The sequence below is a fragment of the Tiliqua scincoides genome, chromosome 9 (genome assembly GCF_035046505.1).
Source record: "Tiliqua scincoides isolate rTilSci1 chromosome 9, rTilSci1.hap2, whole genome shotgun sequence".
NCBI classification, from domain to species: Eukaryota; Metazoa; Chordata; class Lepidosauria; order Squamata; family Scincidae; genus Tiliqua; species Tiliqua scincoides.
The window spans coordinates 22,781,847-22,799,955 of record NC_089829.1 but is presented as its reverse complement, the minus strand read 5'-3'; the positions used below and the strand labels follow the sequence as shown (position 1 = coordinate 22,799,955).

The 18,109-nt window shown below is 52.6% G+C and overlaps 2 protein-coding genes across 2 annotated transcripts; one reads left to right on the top strand and one right to left on the bottom strand.

Annotated features, from left to right (window-relative positions):
- Positions 1-389: 389 nt before the first annotated feature.
- GAS8 (growth arrest specific 8) lies at positions 390-9,462 on the top strand. The gene is made up of 11 exons (XM_066637394.1): positions 390-467; positions 1,254-1,361; positions 2,335-2,532; positions 2,675-2,881; positions 3,034-3,088; positions 3,807-4,012; positions 4,459-4,626; positions 4,791-4,877; positions 6,646-6,855; positions 8,314-8,379; positions 9,213-9,462. Exons 1-11 carry the CDS (start codon positions 465-467, stop codon positions 9,360-9,362), a joined length of 1,458 nt encoding a protein of 485 aa, XP_066493491.1. The 5' UTR covers positions 390-464; the 3' UTR covers positions 9,363-9,462.
- Positions 9,463-9,804: 342 nt separating this feature from the next.
- LOC136660564 (5-hydroxyisourate hydrolase-like) lies at positions 9,805-11,412 on the bottom strand. Its single transcript, XM_066637817.1, has 4 exons — positions 11,370-11,412; positions 10,626-10,768; positions 10,403-10,541; positions 9,805-9,981 (listed from the first exon to the last, which is right to left on the bottom strand). The coding sequence occupies exons 1-4, from the start codon at positions 11,400-11,402 to the stop codon at positions 9,892-9,894; spliced, it is 405 nt and encodes a 134-aa protein (XP_066493914.1). The 5' UTR covers positions 11,403-11,412; the 3' UTR covers positions 9,805-9,891.
- Between the last annotated feature and the right edge of the window lie 6,697 nt (positions 11,413-18,109).

Below are 18,109 nucleotides of genomic sequence, written 5' to 3'. Positions count from 1 at the left end.
ATCTGCTCCCCCCTCCCGTCGTCTTGGGTTTTATTTATGCATGCATGTGTGCATTTTATTTATGTATACTTATTTATACATGCATTTTATGTGTACATCTTATTTTTTGCATTTGATTTATGCACTTTATTTGTGTATATTATGCATGCATTTTATTTGTATATTTTGTTTTTTGCGTTTGATTTATGCATTTTATTTTTTGCATTTTATTTCTGCATGCATTTCATGGGTTGCACTTTACTGATTGCCACCCTGGTTAAAAAATCTCCTTTGGAAGGATGGGAAGCAGCAGCAGCAGCAGCAGGGGGAAAGCAAGCCCCGCCCCCAGGAATCCCCGTCAAGTCTCCGCCCCTCTGTTGCTAGGGGCGTGCCGGATGTCTCGCGACACTGGGCGACGGTTGCTGGGAGACGTGGGGACTCCCAGGCCTGGCCGGTGAAGGGACGCTTCTGCGGCTGCAGCCACCATGGTTAGTGGGGAGAAGGAGTGGGACGCGCCTCTGGGCGCAGAGGGGGTGTGGTCATCATCATCATCATCACCACCATCATCATCTGGCCTGTTTCTTAAGCCCTGCAGAGATGCAGGTGACTGAGAGTGCGTGGACAGAAATGCACTCTGCACACGCTCAGAAGCGCCCTTTCCATGATGCCTGGTGAGCCCCAATACAAGCCCAGCCCCGCTTACCTTGGCTTTCAGGGGAGCAGCAGCTGGAGGGGAGTCGCTACCCCTTCCTGCTTGTGGCTCCCATTGGGGGAGTGGGCAAGCCCCTGCAGGGGGGTGGGGTGGGAAGCAGGACTCCGCCCCCCCTTGGGGTGCACGGGGCCCTCTCAGGCTCTTCCGATGCTCCTCCATGCCCAGGGCTGACATTAGGGAGGGGTGGAGTGGGGTCCCCTCTGCTCGTAAGGGCAGCAGCAGCAGGGGTGTGGGGGGAACTGGGGGGGGCGAGTGGTGGAGTCCACAAAAGCAGCACTTTGGGCACGTGCTCCCCTTGCTGGCCCCACAGAGCTGGTGGGAGCCACTGTCTGGCCAGTGGGAGGACAGAAGTTCCTTGAATATGGATCCCTGTCTCTATTCTTGGACCAGGTATCATGCTGCACCAGGATGTAAGTCTCTTGTTGTCGTGTGTGCTCCCTGAAGCATTTGGTGGACCACTGTGAGATACAGGAAACTGGACTAGGTTTGTCCTGATCCAGTGGGAATCTTCTTATGCTCTAAGAAGATTCTTCTTCTCTCACTCCCTGCTTCCTCCCCTCAGGCACCCAAAAAGAAAGCAGAAAAGAAGGGCGGAGGCGGCAAGAAGGGCAAAGGCAAAGGCACTGCTGTAGTAGATGTCCTGCCCCCAGAGGGCATGAGCAAGGAGCAGGTGAGTGTCACAGGGTGGGGGGTTGATGCTTTGCTACCTGAAAGGAAAGGCTCAGACAGGAAGCCATACAGGTGCCCCAACCCACCCTTATTGTCGCCAGTCTGTTATTACTGACAGAGCACCATTAATGTTCAGGACACTTTACAAAGCATGAAATGACAGATCTCTGCCCCGAGAAGCTTACAGTATTAAGAAACAACAGAGGAAGTGGAGGGGTGCGAGGAGGCATAACCAGGGGAAGAATATACCATTATTTGTTACATGTACTTAGGCTTAGGTACAGTGAAGTAAGGGAGATTGGGGGTTGTGCTAAAGTTTTAATGGATAGCACGTTTTAGGAAGCTTCCTCAAGAGATATGTTTTCCTGAGGTGTTCCAGTTCTTTCACTTGGTTGTGGCAAAGCTGAGCCAGAAGCAGAGAAAGCTGGCATTGTTTGCAAGGGTTGGGGCCTGTCCTGCCTGACCTGTGCCATACTGCACGGGGCTGCCTCCATTTTCCTTCCTTTGAAAAAATTATTATTATTATGTAATAGCAAAGTGAATTACAGAGGTGCTGAAACTGAGAGTAAAACAGTCAGCTCTTCAGGTTACTTACTAACTGTGCCCACCACTAAGACATCCACCTGAGCGAGGCTTTTTCCCATGTAGTTAAATGCACAGTTCCATGTTGCAGCTTGAATTTTGACATTATTTTGATGGAATCAGAAAGCCCTTGGTAATATTCTCCAACAATATTCTGGAACATTCTTTCTTCGGTGTTGTGAGTTGATGTGCCCATTTCCACAAAGTACCAGACTTTGTGAAGCCAGTGGGATGTTTCTTGTTTTCTCCTAAATGAAATTGTGGCTCCCTGTTTGTTGGCAGACATTTGAGCCTTAGGAATCAGTGAGTTGAAAAGTCCAGTGCCAGCAGTAGTTATGGGAGCCCTTCTTGATTCCAGCCAGGCTTTCAGCTGACTCTCTCTGGTCCTGCAGCTAGAGGAGCACATTGGCCGAATCCGGGAGGAGCTGGACCGCGAGCGGGAGGAGCGCAATTACTTCCAGCTGGAGCGAGATAAAATCCACACCTTCTGGGAGATCACCAGACGGCAGCTGGATGAGAAAAAGGCAGAGCTGCGCAACAAGGATCGTGAGATGGAGGAAGCCGAGGAGCGTCACCAGGTGGAGATCAAGGTGAGCTCTGGAGGGGGCACTCAGTTTCCGCCAGGTGTTTTTCTCCTATTGAGCACCTTTAAGTCACTGGCAGGCAGGCAGTGGACTCCTGTCCACTGTTGCAGGGTGACCCACAGCCTGCCTGGTCTTTCTCCTCCTTCAGGTGTACAAGCAGAAAGTGAAGCACCTGCTGTATGAGCACCAGAACAATATCACAGAGCTGAAGGCAGAGGGCACTGTTGCCATGAAGCTAGCCCAGAAGGACCACCGTGCCCACGAGATGGAGATGCGCAAAGACATGCGCACCCTGAAGGTGGAGCTGAAAGAGCAGGAGCTCGCCAATGAGATGCTGGTGAAGAACCTACGTCTGGTAGGTTTGGCATGGGGCCCAAGCCAGCAGCTGCCTTCGGAGAGGTCAGGAGCAACCAGGCCTCTGCCAGGGCTCTGCTTGGGAACTTAGAGGAGCAGCATTCCGCATCTGTTTGCAAGGTCTGTGGCTGACCAGCACTGTCTCCTTGGCAGAAACAACAAGAGGACACGACGCGGCTGCGGAATGACTTTGAAAGACAAGTGAAAGGTTAGTTCTGGGAGAAGCTGGAGGCAGGAGCAGCTGCCCAGTGCCCAAGATTCACCCTTCTGCTCCCACACTTGGTGGTGATCCGTGGCCTTCAGTGGGCCCAGGTGTCTCCTCTTCCTGAAGGTCCCACAGCATGAGAGCTGCTCCCCTGGGGTGGAATCCAACTCTGCTTGTGTGTGTGTGCGCGTGTGACTGTTTATAACCCTGTGAATGGGGCTGATCTCTTGGCTCTTGCTCACATTGTGCAAAGGACTGAGCCACTATGGCCAACTAACTGTCTCCAATAAGCCCACATTCAGGGCCTGCAGATAATAGCCCCTTCCTGTGGTTGCTTTCAGCAACAGGTATTGCTTTCAGTGGTAATGCCTCTGCTTCCAGCAATAGGTTGCTTCCAGTGGTAGTGCCTCTGAACATGGAGGGTCCTTATAACCATGGATAGACCTATCATTCCCTATAAATTTTTTTAATTTAAAGTGGGCTGGGGGGGGCAGTTTTATGGGCATCCATCACTCCATCATCCTTCTCTCTAACAAAGTTGTTTGTTTATCATCTGAGCCTTTTTTGGTGCATATTTATGGCTTCTGGCACTTCCCTATCAGCATTGCCATCGTGCCAGGGGCCTCCCCTGCCCCCAACCCAGAGCAGCCTCCCAACCCCTATGTACCTGGACTTCTTGCCTAGCGGAGCACTCAGTCAGCCCTGGGCGCTGCTCCCCTAGAGATTGAGGCCAAGTACGAGAAAAAGATGCGCGTGTTGCGTGACGAGCTGGACCTGCGCAGGAAGACAGAGATCCATGAGATTGAGGAAAGGAAGAACGGGCAGATCAACACCCTGATGAAGAACCATGAGAAGGCCTTTAGTGACATCAAGAACTACTACAATGACGTCACCCTCAACAACCTTGCACTCATCAACACCCTCAAGGTACGACACACCTGTGTGCAAGCACACACAACACTGCAACCTCTTCCAGTGATTTGCTGGGATGGGTGATGGGCACTGACTTGGTATTCTGGCCTTGTACAAAGGCTGCTGCCAGTGATATCCACTTATGTTTCTGGGAGTTTGTCTTGGGTATAGCCATGGTTCTAGACCTCCTCCTTTAGAGAAGGCCATGTGTGTCTTTTCCCTGAGGGGGGATTGCCAGCATGGCAGGGGACATGAGCCCATTTTTGGCAAAGCTTGTGTTGCACCTTTTGTGTTTGCCTGGAACAAGGTTTTGCTGACTTCACTGGGTATCTCAAGGAAGTGGTCATAAGGAGAGCCTCATGCTTCCAGCACCCTTCCAGAGAGGTGGCTCCTAGGAGAATTTTCCGGAGCTCAGTGCTAGCACACACCCACCCCTCCCGCATCTCTTCCCTGGAGCACAGGAGCAGATGGAGGAGATGAAGAAGAGGGAGGACCACCTGGAGAAGGAGATGGCTGAGGTGCTGCTGCAGAACAAGAGGCTAACAGAGCCTCTGCAGCGAGCCCGCGACGAGGTGAATGAGCTGCGGAAGAAGCTGGCCCACTACGAGCAGGACAAGTCACTGCTGGCGGTGAGTCTGTCCCCCCGTCTCCTTCCTGACTTGGACAGGCAGCTTTGTGTCACTCGTGAGGGCCTTCTGCTACCCAGGTGGGCTTGGGCTTGACAGCTGTCACTCCACAGTCCTCTGCCCCAGGAGCCTTCCCCAGCCATGTTAATCTCCACTTCCCTTTTCAGACCACGCAGGCCCGTCTGAAAGTCAGTCAGAAAGACCTGAAGGAGCTCCAGTGGGAGCAGGAAGTGCTCCAGCAGAGGTTCAGCAAGGTAAGGGCCAGGAATTGCCACTTGATTTCATTTCATATGCCACCCTTCTGCCCTGGCAAAGGCATCTGAGCCAGTCTGAGCCTACAGTGGATGCAAAGGCCCTTGTGGAGCTGGTGACAAGAGTTCTGTGGCTTGGGCTGCTCCTTCAGTGCTGTTGTGGCTGATCTTGGCCCTGGCGAGGTAGGAGTGGGGAGCCAAGCTGTGTGGACTGTGGTCTGGTGCAAGATGGAAAACCTGGGCTCCTTTCCTGTGAGCATCCAGTGGAGCTTCTTGCCCACAAGTGTTTCTGGTGAGAACCAAAGATCAGAGAAGTGGACCATGTTTCACCCAGGACTGGGCATTCCCTTCACATCTCCAGTGTTAGCATTGTAAGCCTCCATTGTTCTGCTGAAAGGGCTGAAAACACAACCGATGAGAGTGTCCAGGCTGAGGGAGTCCCGGGGGGGGGGGGGGCTTCTTCTTGGGTTCCCATTGAAAACCATACTGTGCTCTTGACTGAGCAATAGCACACCTGCCCTTAGTTGCTCCCCAGCTGTAGTTGCCATGCTAGCCAAAGAGAAGTGGGGGCAGCTATTCTCGATTGGTGTGCTTCTCCCCTCCTCTTGCACTTCCTGGGCTCTGGGGAGGGCAGTTGGTGGAATTCTGTTTGGCCAGGAAACTTTCTCCCCAGTGCAGCTCATTAAGGCCAGGGCCTCGTTTGCCATTCACTGTTGATTTGAGGCCTTGTGAATGGCCTGTGGTGAAAGAAGCAGTGTTCAGAAAACACTGGCTACGGGTGATGTGCTGGAACAAGAGGCCGCTCATTAACCAGAAGTGGGTCAGGCAGCCACGTCCCCCCTTCTGCTGCCTGGGAGTGGGTTAGGGAAGGAGCGCTCTTCTGTCCCTGAACACATTCCAGCCCTCCACTGGGGCTGAACCCACAGCCTCAATATCTGCCAGTGACTCACTGGGTGGCCCCTTGACTGTGCTTGAAATGGGAGCAGGGGATTGCTATGGAATTCTCAATCCTCAGGCTGAAGGGAAACAAAGGAACACAAGTGGGCCATGGAGCAGGTTCCATGCCTGCTTGGTGAGAGGATGACTGGCCAATGTGTCAGCTCTCTGAAGAAGTCCTGAACACCAAAGGCTTCATGAGCCTCTGTTTCCTTCCAGCCTTCGCTCCCTCTTACATCTTCAACATCTGACCCAAAGCTCTGCCATGCGCTCCTTTGAGAACTCAAAGCCCAAATGTTTGTTTGCAATGGAGATAGGGCAGGGTAGTATTTTTAAATCTATTCTGCTTTAATCTGGCTTTTTAATATGATCATGTTTTGTTAAATGCTCAGATTAACACTGGACATTAATGATGGAATTACTAAGTCCAGACATCATTTTGCACTCTTTCAAGTGTATAAAAGTTATTCAAATTTGCAGTATAACTCATCCGCCATATAAAAACAGGCAGTGATGACCATCACCCCTACTGCCGGATGGCTCATGAGTCTCAATTCATGATCAGTGTGAGCTGCTTGCTATGTCACTGCTTTATTAGTGCTGTTCCCTGACAACATTGGGTTGAATTTTGCTGGCCATCTGGCCACCTTGTCATGCATGCATCCAAGAGTGCCTCTTGCGTGGCTTTATGCAGGGGACAGTCAAGAGCATCAGGGCCAAGGCCTTTCATGCCTCCTGGCACTTGGGGGCACAGCCTTTTATCCACTACAGTGTTCGAGTCTAACCAGCAAGTGGCTGGTCCTGAACCCACCATTGCGGGTTGGTGTCTCTGCAGGTGCAGGAGGAACGGGACACGCTGTACCTGAAGTTCACCAAAGCCATCAATGAGGTGCAGCAGAAAACGGGCTTCAAGAACCTGCTACTGGAGCGGAAGCTTCAGGGTCTCTCCAGCATCCTGGAGAAGAAGGAAGTGCAGCTGAATGAAGTGCTGGCTGCCTCCAACCTCGACCCCAGCGCCCTCTCTGTGGTCACCCGCAAGCTGGAGGTACTGAGCCCTGGACTCCTCCTTGGAGCCTAGGATCCTTGGAGTCCTTTAAGAAACAACTTCTCACCCTTCTGGCTGTGTGAATGCAGGTGCCAGGCCCAGGAACGTCTATGGGGTGGTGGTAGCAGAACTTCCAGTGGGCAGAGAGGAGGCTTCCCCATGCTCTGGGCTCAGTCCTTTTTCCTCTAGCTGGTTGAGTCAAAAGGACTGGAAGGTGCCTCTCTGCTGGACTTGTCTCAGCCCTACCTCACTTGTTCTGCTGCCCCATGTCCAGTGGAGAGGCAAAGGGAATCTCCCTCCCCTTGAGGCCTTTAGGGGCATTCAAAGCCTTCCAGCTGCATCAGGGGTTTTGGAACCATCAGCTGCACACTTGAAAGGGATCCTGCTCCCCAGCTCCGCAAGCTTTTCACTGTGGTGGGTGAAAAGTCTTTCTTCCAAGATGCCCTGGTGCAGAACAAGGCCATTTGTGTTCCCAGCACATCCTAAATGAGCCTGGCAGGCCAAGGAGTTGCTGGGGGCAGTGCTGAAAGAATACTCCTTGCTCCCAGGGCCCCTCTCTGTCCTGCCAGTCCCTAGGTTCAAGGGAAGTTTGCACTCACCAAGGATACCCATGTAGGTACCACAGTGCGTCCTCCTGCTGTGCAGTCTCTGGAGTGCCTGCTGGGATGAAAGGGGACTGCCGGGGACCTGAGAAAAGGGTTGGCAGCGTCCACACACCTGCAGCTGGAGATGCAGGCCAGCACCTCATTCCCCTAGTTCCTGCTGCCACCGACCCTCTTGCATTCCCGCCTTCAGCTGCTGCTCAAAGCCAGAGCATCCTTTGTGCTGGTGTGAGCAGTGCATTGGATAGGGAATAGGGAAGAAGGGTCTGGCAGCAAAGATCCTGATCCTGGCTGCTGGCCTGAGCGATTTCAGGTGAGCCCTGGCCTGCCTCACAAAGAGCACGGGCTTGCAGGTCCTAGGCTCCTTGTGCTTCCTGGAAACAGGAAGGCGGTGCACACTGCAGAGGGCCCCCTCCTTGGGTGCTGCTCCCTCTGTGTGTGTGTGTGTGTGTGTGTAAAACTCGGTACATGTGCACAATTCAACATCCTGAATTCAACATCAGTTTTGTGTTTTTTTTTAAACAAAGCAAGCTTCTTGCCTGCTCAGCTTCAAAAAGTCTGGGAAGTTTGTGGTCCCTCACAGGCAAGTCAGCAGGAGCCTGATTAGGATTCCTAGTGCATTGGGCAGGGGGACAGGGGACACACACAAAGACTTTAATTTATTCAGAGGGTGGCCACTCTAGAGGGGAAAGCAGAAGCAGACTCGAGAAGTCAACAGCCTTGCTGTAGGCTGGTATCAGTTCATCAAGGAAGAATCAGGAAACTGTTCCTCAGGAGCCCCTCACTTAGCAGACCAGGACACATATGGGCACATTCCTCTACATATTTGCATTCACACACAGATCTTCCTTTACAGGATGTGCTGGATTCCAAGAACAACGCCATCAAGGACCTGCAATATGAGCTGGCCAGAGTGTGCAAGGTACGGTGTCTGGGAGGGGATGGTGGAGAGGGCACAGACCTAGCCAGAGAAGGAGAGGTGACTTCCCTGGCCTCCCTCACCCCTAGCACTCACTGCTTTGTTTCCAAGTTATTGATGCCAGCAGCCTTTACAACATCCTGTGGCAGTGAGAATGTTGTGGAAAACCCATTGTGGAAAGGTTTATTTCGCTCTTCACGTTTTCTGTTATTCCTCCACTAGCTGCCTGTATCACTCTTACGCTGTACCGAGTCACATTTTTCTGAATGGAACAACCTCAGCCATTCTTGGCCTTTTTTCCAGACATGCCCCAGCCTCTTTCTGTACTTTGTCCTGCTGCCTTGCCTCCTTTTGGGGTGGGGTGAGCAGTGCCCTGACAAAGGCTCTTTTCTAGATGGAGACGTTGCAGGCCTTGTATGCCAGCACTACACAACTGCTGAGATTCAGCTCCTTAGTCAGGGCAGCACCAGCCCTGTGGGCACACAGGAGGTCCCAGCTCAGTTGCTGGTGTCTCCAAGCAGGGCTGAGAAAGAAAGCTGCCCCCAGTCATGTGGTGACAATGCTGAGCTCACTGTCCTTGGTGACCCCACTCAGGCTAAGGCAGCTTGTGTTTGGAGGTGAGCTTTTGCTTGCGGGTAGAGGGTCTCAGGGCCTGTTTCTGGAATGTGGTGGCAGGGGGTGGTGAGACACATCCCCATACAGAGCCCTGGAAAGCCACGGCCAGTCCAAGGTGCCTGGCTGGTTTGAGGGCTCAAAGGGTCTGACTTGGGGCAAGAGTTTCCTGTGTGACTATGTCCCACCTGCCATGTTCATCCTTTTCCCCTTTCTTGTTGCAGGCACACAATGACCTCCTGCGGACATATGAGGCCAAGCTGACAGCCTTCGGAATCCCCTTGGACAATCTGGGCTTTAAGCCACTGGAGACCTCTGTTGTGGGCCAGACCCTGGGCCAGGGCCCTGCTGGACTGGTTGCAACCCCCACATAGCAGATCATGGCCCCTTCCCGGGGAGTGCCTTCAGACTGAGTCTTGTGTGCTGTCTGCTTCCATCACAGCTTTGGTGGGAAGGAAGGAGCAGCATCCTGCAAAGAGATGGGGCTGGCCAGCCAGGTTCTCTTTCTGTTGCATTAAACAGGCTGCCCTGCTTCAGTGGCATTCTGTGCCTAGTCTCTGCAAAGGCTCCTTCTTCTAAGCAGAGCTTGGGGCCTCTGAGAATCCTCCATCTTCCCCTGGCGCCAATCCATGCGGTCCTTGACTGCCTTAGAAAGCCATACCAGTCCCATTCTGCAGCAGCCCCAGCATTAAAAAAAAAAACCCCAGTGGTGTTTCACCACAATGCTGTGAAGGTGACCTTTTATTCTTCCCACATGTTGCAGGGGAAGGGCCACTTGCGACAGGCTCCAGAGGCAGGTGTGAGACATAAACCCCGCTCTCAATCCAGTGACGCACACTGGTACTCCAAGCAAGCATCTTAGCCGACCTCTGCTGGAGAGCTGCCCCTGTTCCACCAGATCCTCTAGCTGCCCCTGTAGGTTGTGTATGAGTAGGGGCTGAGCAGCAAGGGAATGTGCACTTTCTGTTCTGCCTCTGTGACAGTAAACACAACCTAAAAGGGAGACAAGAATGAGAGAGCTTATCCTAAGGACCCAAGCAGTGGTTGGGCTGATCTTCTCATGAGAGTGTAGCTGGCAGGGGCGGAGAAGCCGGGCTCAGGCAGCTCTGTTGATGCTGTGCTGCAGCCTCTGGTTCCTACAACTTCTGTGCTCTGACCTTCAGAGGAATGGGGGGGGGTCGCCTGGATTACTAGGCAACTCTGCCCTCGGCCCCAAATTGGGTGCCTGGCACACAGGCAGCAGTGGGAGCAGCCGCGATCTCCGGGCCATGCTGACTTATGTTCCTGATGAACATTGCATTGCTTGGAGGTGCTTCTCTCCTGCCAGAGGAGGGGCAGGAAGACCCAAGGGTAGCCAGTTGTGCCCCCTGGGGGCTCTGGCCCATGCTGCAGGCCCTTTGGGACCTATACTTACTTCGACGTAGGGGTAGAAGCTGGTGTAGCCTTGTTGCTGCCAATAGGCCCCCGTCTCAAAGCGCACCTTGTAGGTGGCGGCCACCAGGCGCGGGAAGTTTTCACTGACAAGGTTCAGACGCCCGTCACTGTCAGTGGAACTGGAATGAAAAGAGACACGGCTGAAATGCGTCTGCACCAGCATTGCTACCCCTGGCAAAGGCTCGCCCCTCACTGGCCCTCACCTCTGCATCAGTTCCGTCCATGGTGCGTCGAAACCTCCAAGTTGAGAGCACTGCATGACCAGGCCTGTTGCTGGAAGGCCGGTGAGCACGTTCAGCGCATGGACGGTCAGGGGAGCTCCCTGCACTTTGTCTGAACCTGTATCCTGAGAGGCGGGAGAGGAAATCCAAACCAATTTGACTGCCTTCTCCCCCTCCAGTGCTGGAGGCTGGCAGAGGGAGCCAAGGCAGGTGGATTGAGAGGTCCCCAGCTGTTTCTCCTGTGTCCCCCCCCCCCCGGAAGCTGAGTCAGCAAACAGCAGCACCCCGCATAGCCCCTGTGTTCTAGGCTTCCCCATGACCTTCACACCCTTCTCAGTTGTCTGCCTTGTCTGCAAGAGACTTGGGGGGCCAGCAAGCCGCCTTGTAAGGGAGGTTGGGTATCTAGGTGACAACTTAGGAGGCGGGCAGGACACAAGCACAGCAGCACCGTTTTCTGGCCTATTTCTGAGATGTTTCTGGGTGTTTTACAGTGTGGTGCTGCCACTCTATGGGGAGGTACTGTCTTTGTAGTCGGGTGGTGTTTGCTAGTAGGTACAGAGAGTGGGCTTGTTTCACCTCTAGAGTGTGGACTAGAGCCAGGAAGACTCCTGCTTTCAAGTGGAAGCTGGTTCTGGGGGGCTGGCAGTCATTCTCCCCTGGCTGCCACAGCCACAGAAGCTCCTCCAGGAGCTCCTTCAGGCCCATGGCCTTCACCAGGTGCCTCACCTCATTCCCCTGAGGGCTGACTCTGTCCCCCATGGCAGCCAGTTTCTCTGGTTCATTCCTTGCTGCTCAGACCAGCAACCTGTTCCTGTTCCTGCTCTGCTGCTGGGCCCCACCCCCTCTGCAGTCCAGGATTACTCATCACAAAGCCTTAACCCTTGGCAAGAGCACTGAGAAGGAAAAGGCACCCACTGGTTACCCTGCAGCGGTTGGGGAAGGGCTGGTGGGTTTCAGAGCAAGGAGACAGCCCAGTCTGTCCTGCCTTTGTCCAGAAAACACCTTCCTGTAGTTCTTTCAGTTTTATGCATTTTGGAATGAGTGTGGCCTGCACCCCTGGGGAGCAAAAGTTCTAAACTGGAGCTGGATCCAGCAAAACAAAAGACACGGGGCAAACCCCAGCATTACCGTGGGTGGGTGATGGGCTGTGACAGTGACCATCGCTGTCGCTGTAGTGGTTAGGCCTTGTCCCAGCATGTCAGCTGCTTGGAGGATCAGCTTGTACCGGGGGAATTTCTGCAAATGCATAAAGAATTCCATTTGTGTTACATGTGGAGATCTGACTGTGGGGACTTGGTTACCAGCCTGGGAAAGGACCACCACAGCTAAAGCTGTGTCAACCCCCTCTTGACTAGGGGCTGAGGGGGTTTCAGCATTTTTCCCAAAATAAAGAACAAAAGCAGAAGAGGCTGTGTTCTATTCTTGCAGGCCTTGTCCTAGGGCTGCTAATAGGATTTAAGTGGCACTCCCTGGATGCAAGAGCCCAGCTTCCCACAGTGCCAATGGGCAACTTGGTCCAGCCCCAGATAGACTCTCACCTCTCTGTCCAGACCTGTCCCGAGCACACTGATCAGACCTGACTGAGCGTTGATGGTGAACATTTGCTTGTGGGGCTCTGGGGGCTCCTGGCTGAGGATGGAGTAGGTGACAATCCCGTTGTTGCTGTGTTCACTGTCATCTCGATCAGTGGCCAACACCTGCATCACAGAATCACCTGGGCACACACGATAAATAGTTAAAACACACATGGAATTCAGGTTTCTATCCCAGGGAGCTTCCAAACCCAGTAGCAACCTTTGACTGAAGGTCAGCATGGAGCACCTGCACAGACCCCTTGCCACTCTGGACAGCCTGAACAGGTGCCTGGCTCAGGGCCTGGGTGGTTTTGCACACAATATTATTCTCCCTATCTGGGGCAGGGCGAAGGTGCCCATTATAAGGAGTGAAGACAGACTGCCCTGGAAAAAAGCAGAGTCTGCTCCACCACCCCCACCAGCTCAGCTGGCTTGTCTTCAGCACTCTTTGCGGGGGGGGGGCGCCCCTACCTGGTATGGCCCCTTCTGGAACGGATCCCTGAAAGAGCCTCTGGGTGAATTCAGGCCGGTTGTCATTCAGATCGGTCACCCTGATGATGATCTCCATGGGGTCCTCCACAGGCACCCCATTTTCAGACACTGCATGAGAAACGAGCTGTGGGGGAAGTGCCCCAAACATCAGAAAATTATTGGTGGTCTAGAGAGGACTTTACTATCTCAGTCCCGTCCCTCAACCCTTCCTTCCTTTCAGCTGAACTTCTGCTGTAAATTGGAGAAGACACACACAAATCTTGTGGCTGCCTGGAAGCCACAGAAGGCCTAGTTTTCTCCTGCTGTACTGACAAACCCCTTACACAAGCCAGAGGATGCGTGTATGATGCGAGGCCACCTGGAGGACCCATTAGTCCCAGGCTTCCTGCTGGGAAAGAAGTGGTTCTACATGCAGGTGGTAACCTCTGCAAATGCAGCAACTAGCCTGTCAGCCTCTTTGGTGACCCTGCAGACCACAGCTGGAAGGCAACCAGAAACACCTAGTGCAGTGACCCAGCCCATCCGTGCCCCAAGGGGACGGAGCTCTTCCCAAGCCTCAGGTGACCAGTATCCATGCAGCCAAGTCCAGGCATTGTTCCTGGACTGAAGGAGGGGCAGGACAGGGAAAATAACTCACAGAATAGCTGTTGATGGTTTCTCTGTCCAGCGGCTGGGTCACTTTCAGCCAGCCTGACTCCCTCTCGATGATGAAGATTCCTTCAGGGGGGCTGTCTGCCCCCTGCCCAGTGATGCTGTAGAAGACATTGATCTCCTTATCCTTATTGGACTTGATCTGGTGGAAAATGAAGAAAAGTTTATTGAGATGGTGGGAAGCAGAGCAGCAGAGGTAGCCAAGGCTGGGCCTTCTTTTACGCCCCTTCCCAGTATTGCCTTTTCCCCCTAAGGCTACCCATACAAGAAACTGGGGTTCTGTGACAGAAACCAAGGAACTCACCTGTGCCAGTAACTTTGGGAAGGGCCCCTTCTCATTCTCAGATACGTAAAGGGGAGGAATGTTCCAGTCTCTCTTCTGCCTCCTCAGGCCTGGGCCAGCATCTAGGAAGGTCAGCACCTCTCCCCGAGCAAGGGGATTGACTTCCTAGAAGGAAAGGTCACTGTCTCAGGACTGGTCCACAGCACAGCTCCCGAGTCTCCACAACCCTGCATAGCCACCAAGCCTTCAGCGCAGGGTGCAGCTTCTTCATGCCTGAGCTGCCAGTGCTTTCTACCTCTATACCTTGATTGGTGTGGGGGGTTGTCCCAGTGTTTCCTTAATCCACACCTTCTTTAGTAGTGCAGCTTCAGCCACAAGACAATGAGTCACTCAGTGGAGAGACCAGGCTGAACTAGAGGGACATGTGGCCTGGCACAGCAGAAGCAACTCCCTGGGAAATTGGGGGGGGGGGAGAGAGAAATGTTCATTCTGGCCTTCATTGACCCTGAAAATGAACCCACGTTTGTGCCACCATTGAGCTGCCAGGCTTGTTCAAGGAGGGAGAATTTCCTCACCCTCTTCCAAGTCAGGTTTGTTCTGACTTCACTAGGTGAGTTTCCATTTTATTCTGCAAACAAATCTCCTGACACTTTTGAAGCCTAATGACTCCAAAGATAGACCAAGGCATCTTGCAAGGTCGGCCACTCCATGAGGCCAATTGAGGATGTGACCTGAGGGAGCACATTGGCAAGGGGTGCCCTCTCACTCCCTTGATTGGAAAAGGAAGAAGGGGACACGAGCTCTCTGCTCTCCTTCCTCTTCCACTCCATCTGCCTCTTTCTTTTCCAGTTCAGGAAGTCAGAAGGGCAGAGGCTGCCACATCTCCAGGTCCGGGGTGGCGGCGTTTGACAAACCATCTCAGGTGCCAAGAGGTCTTGGGCTGAGCTTGGTCTCTCACCATTCTGGCTGGCTTTGGCACCCTTAGCCTGCCTCTTGCTGTCCCAGTGCACTGTCTTTGTCCCCTAACCTGATCCACAAGCACCAGCAGTCTACACTTGAAGGAAGCAGGTCTGTGTTGCAAGCATAAAGGCTTGTTGTCCACAGTTGGCTTTGAGCGGGGATGCTCAGCAGTGCTGGATCAACATCAGTCTGGGGACACTGTTGTTTAAAACACTATTTGCTGTTTTGAGCTGGAGGGAAGGGCACTGCAAGAACGGCCTGGTGTCTCTGCACCCCTTGCTGAAATCTCCCTTGGACAAACAGAAACATTGCTTCATTTTGTGGGCCAGGCATGCCTGCAACCAAGCAAGGCAGTGAGATCCTTTTGGCAGGCAGGTGCACAGAGAATGCGGAGCCATGTCAATGGGATTGGGGTCTCACTGGCAAGTCAGCACCCACAGTAGACAGGTTGACCCTTGGATGAAGAATTCCAGAAGGAGGGTTGCACTGAAGCTGCTTCCAAGGCTGTTCTCTTCACTGTTCCCTGGGGAAGGCTGTGAGAGCAGATGCCTCACTAGCCTCCAGCTTTACATGACGCTCGGGCCCCTGCATCCAAGTGCCCCCCTTTTATTTGCAAAAGCAGGGGAGCGTCACACAGCAGGACGAGTGGTAAACCCCACTTCTGTTGAGGAACTGTGTTTTGGAGCAGTGGCATCACTCCCTTCCTGCTGTCTCCCAGCAGTGGGGCAGCATCACAGCCTCCGTTGCACTCCCCGTGTCTCCAGTGCCTTGATAAGACTGGATCCTCTTCTTCGATGGATGAGGCAGTGGCACCCCCTCCCCCAGCCACATACACATGCAGACAGACCTTGCAGGGCTGAAGAGGAGGGCAGAGCTGCCAGCCAACTGCAATCAGTGCAGGTGCCCCTTGAGCTCCCTCTTCCTCACACCACTGTGCTCTACTAATGGGTCTTTCAAGAGGGGTGTTGCACATTTTTTGTCTGCAGTTCTTTGTGCGCTGGGTTGTCCATCAAGCCTCAGTGTCCAATCCACACACTCTGCACCAAAACAAGTACTGCACCCACCAATCAGGTGACCCTCCACACGCATTCAAGGGTTAGGGCTGTGCATCTTGACTGCCTGTTTTATCCTTGTAGTTGGTACCCAATTGATGAGACCATAACTTAGGGATGGCGCCCACAACTTGCATGCAGAAGGTCCCAGTTTCAATAGCTTGCATCTCCCATTAAAAGGATCTTGGGTAGTGGGTTTTGGAGAAGCCCTTCCCTGCCTGGGACCCTGGAGAGCTGCTGCCAGCCAAAGTGGACAAAACAGGGGCAGAGGGACCAATGCCTGACTCAGCACAAAGCATCAGCACCTGCTCGTTCCATTTCTAAATGCCTCTCCCTGCCCCATTGCTTCAGCTGTCCAATGTTCAGCCCTCCTTTCGGCCAATGTCCCACCACCCAAGAAGCTTTCTCCCATCTTTGGGTGCAGAAGACAAACCCTACCTGAGAGGAAAGAACAAAGGAGAACAGGACAGCGATCCCCAAGAGCAGCATGTTGTCCTGTCAGGGCTTTCGCACTCTGCCCAGCGTTTTACCTTTCCCAAAAAAGAAGGCAGCACTGATGACTCAACAAAAGCAAAGTCCAGGGGGTGGAGTGGTGGTCAGAATGGAGTGCAGCAACTTGACTTCTCCTACACTGCAGCTCATGCAGGGATGTCGTAATCGGGAGTGCTCAGAGGTAGCCTCTGCAAATGTGGGAAGAATGATCTGGCTTAGCAGGAAGCAAACTGAAAAATATGCCTAGGGTACAAGCCTGTCCTTTTCCCAGACGAACATTCAGTGTCTTCTACTACCAGACCAAAACATAGCTTGGGGGGGGGGGGGTTGAGAAAAGTGCACTACTGTATATTGTTGCTTTTTGCTGGCTCTGTGGCAGGGATTGTTTCCCTTGCAACTGAGTGGTTTGTCACTGGCTGCTGTTTGGGTTTCTTCTGGAATCTTTCCATAGCCTGGATTGTTTTGAATGCTTATTTTTATTGTTTCTTGTGGTTTTCTTTAGCTTTACAAAATACCAGGAATGAATAATGACAATGCAAAAAAACAGGACAAGAACTCAAATGAAAGAGCACATTATGGGAAAGAAGCATACAACGCTTTATGCCATTAGTTACATCTGCTCTTCTCAGATGCGTCCCTAGTACTGGTCTTTTCACTAAAAAAACACAAAAAAACCAAAACCCTGTGGAGGAAGTGAAGACTTGAAAACATGCATGACCACCACGGCATTGGACTGAAGCACTGCCTCTGGGTGGCCACGAGTGGGCACTGGGAGAGCATACAGCATTTTCATTCTTCTTCTGTCAGACCAGGCAAAGTTTGGTACAGGTAGTCATTCCTGGGCCTGGGGTTGCCCCTTTCTTTTGCCCTCCCCCACACATACAACATTTCAAGGAAAGAAGCCCAGAACCAGGGGTGGTCTGGCTTTATTTACCAAGTTTTGCCCTTGAATTTTGTGCAACCGATCCATTGCTCTTGTTTATCCGGCCATCTGCAGTTGACTCAGGAAGCTAAAACCATATCCCTGCCCACAACTGGCTTCTGCTGTAGAGAATGCGGGAGGATATATGCGCAACCTCCTGATTTTAGGAATGGGTTAAGTCAGAATGCCAGATGTAGGGGAGAGCACCAGGATGAGGTCTCTTGTTATCTGGTGTGCTCCCTGGGGCATTTGGTGGGCCGCTGTGAGATACAGGAAGCTGGACTAGATGGGCCTATGGCCTGATCCAGTGGGGCTGTTCTTATGTTCTTATGATATCCAGGCAGGAGCCAGTTCTGGAGGAGCTGCTGATAGTTCTTCTTCCAGGCTGACTATCAGAAAGTGATGCAGCCAGGTAAGGTCACACTATAACAGCTAATTATGCTGTCTTTTAAACGCAATCAGTACAAAAATATGCCAATTAATTAGACCTGAGACATTTCCTTATGTAGGACACATTCAACAAATCATTGCTACATGTTCTTCATGCAAGTTCTCATTGAAGTACTGGTGGTGCTGGTCCCTGCTGCAGCAGGGTCGTTGTGTTCCAGTAAGCAATAAATGATGACCCTTTTGCTTTGAAAGAGTCAACCTGCAGGGAGGCTCATCCAGTGGTAAACAAAGGCTTTGCATTCTGGGGTCAATTCCCAGCATCTCCAAGGAACTGGGACCAGAAGGGAATGACTCTGGAGAGGTGCCGGTATCAAAAATATTAATATGCATTATTTGTGTGAATAGCTCTTTACACAGGGTGTAAGGGCAAGTCTTTGCCCTGAGGAGCTTACAATCTTACCTCAGCATGACATCTGATCCAGTGGGGCTGTTCTTATGTTCTGTCATCTCCAAAACCCATCCTCTTCCTCAGAACAGAGCAGCCAGGTTAAATGAACACAAATCTCTCCATGGCAAGGATTCCCATCCCTGTGGGGAAGCTCACCAGCTGGAAGGAGGCCTTTTGCTGGGGAGGGACTGCAGTGAGCCAT

Bases quoted from the DNA above. Each gene is read 5' to 3' on its own strand.
- GAS8 (XM_066637394.1), top strand. The intron at 1,362-2,334 runs GTGAGTGTCACA...CTGGTCCTGCAG, and splicing joins AGGGCATGAGCAAGGAGCAG to CTAGAGGAGCACATTGGCCG. The intron at 6,856-8,313 runs GTACTGAGCCCT...CTTCCTTTACAG, and splicing joins TGGTCACCCGCAAGCTGGAG to GATGTGCTGGATTCCAAGAA.
- LOC136660564 (XM_066637817.1), bottom strand. From the start codon at position 11,402: ATGGGGGACAGAGTCAGCCCTCAGGGGAATGAG. The intron at 10,769-11,369 runs GTGAGGCACCTG...CCCGCCTCTCAG, and splicing joins TCAGCCCTCAGGGGAATGAG to GATACAGGTTCAGACAAAGT. The intron at 9,982-10,402 runs GTAAGTATAGGT...TCTCCCTTTTAG, and splicing joins GCTTCTACCCCTACGTCGAA to GTTGTGTTTACTGTCACAGA.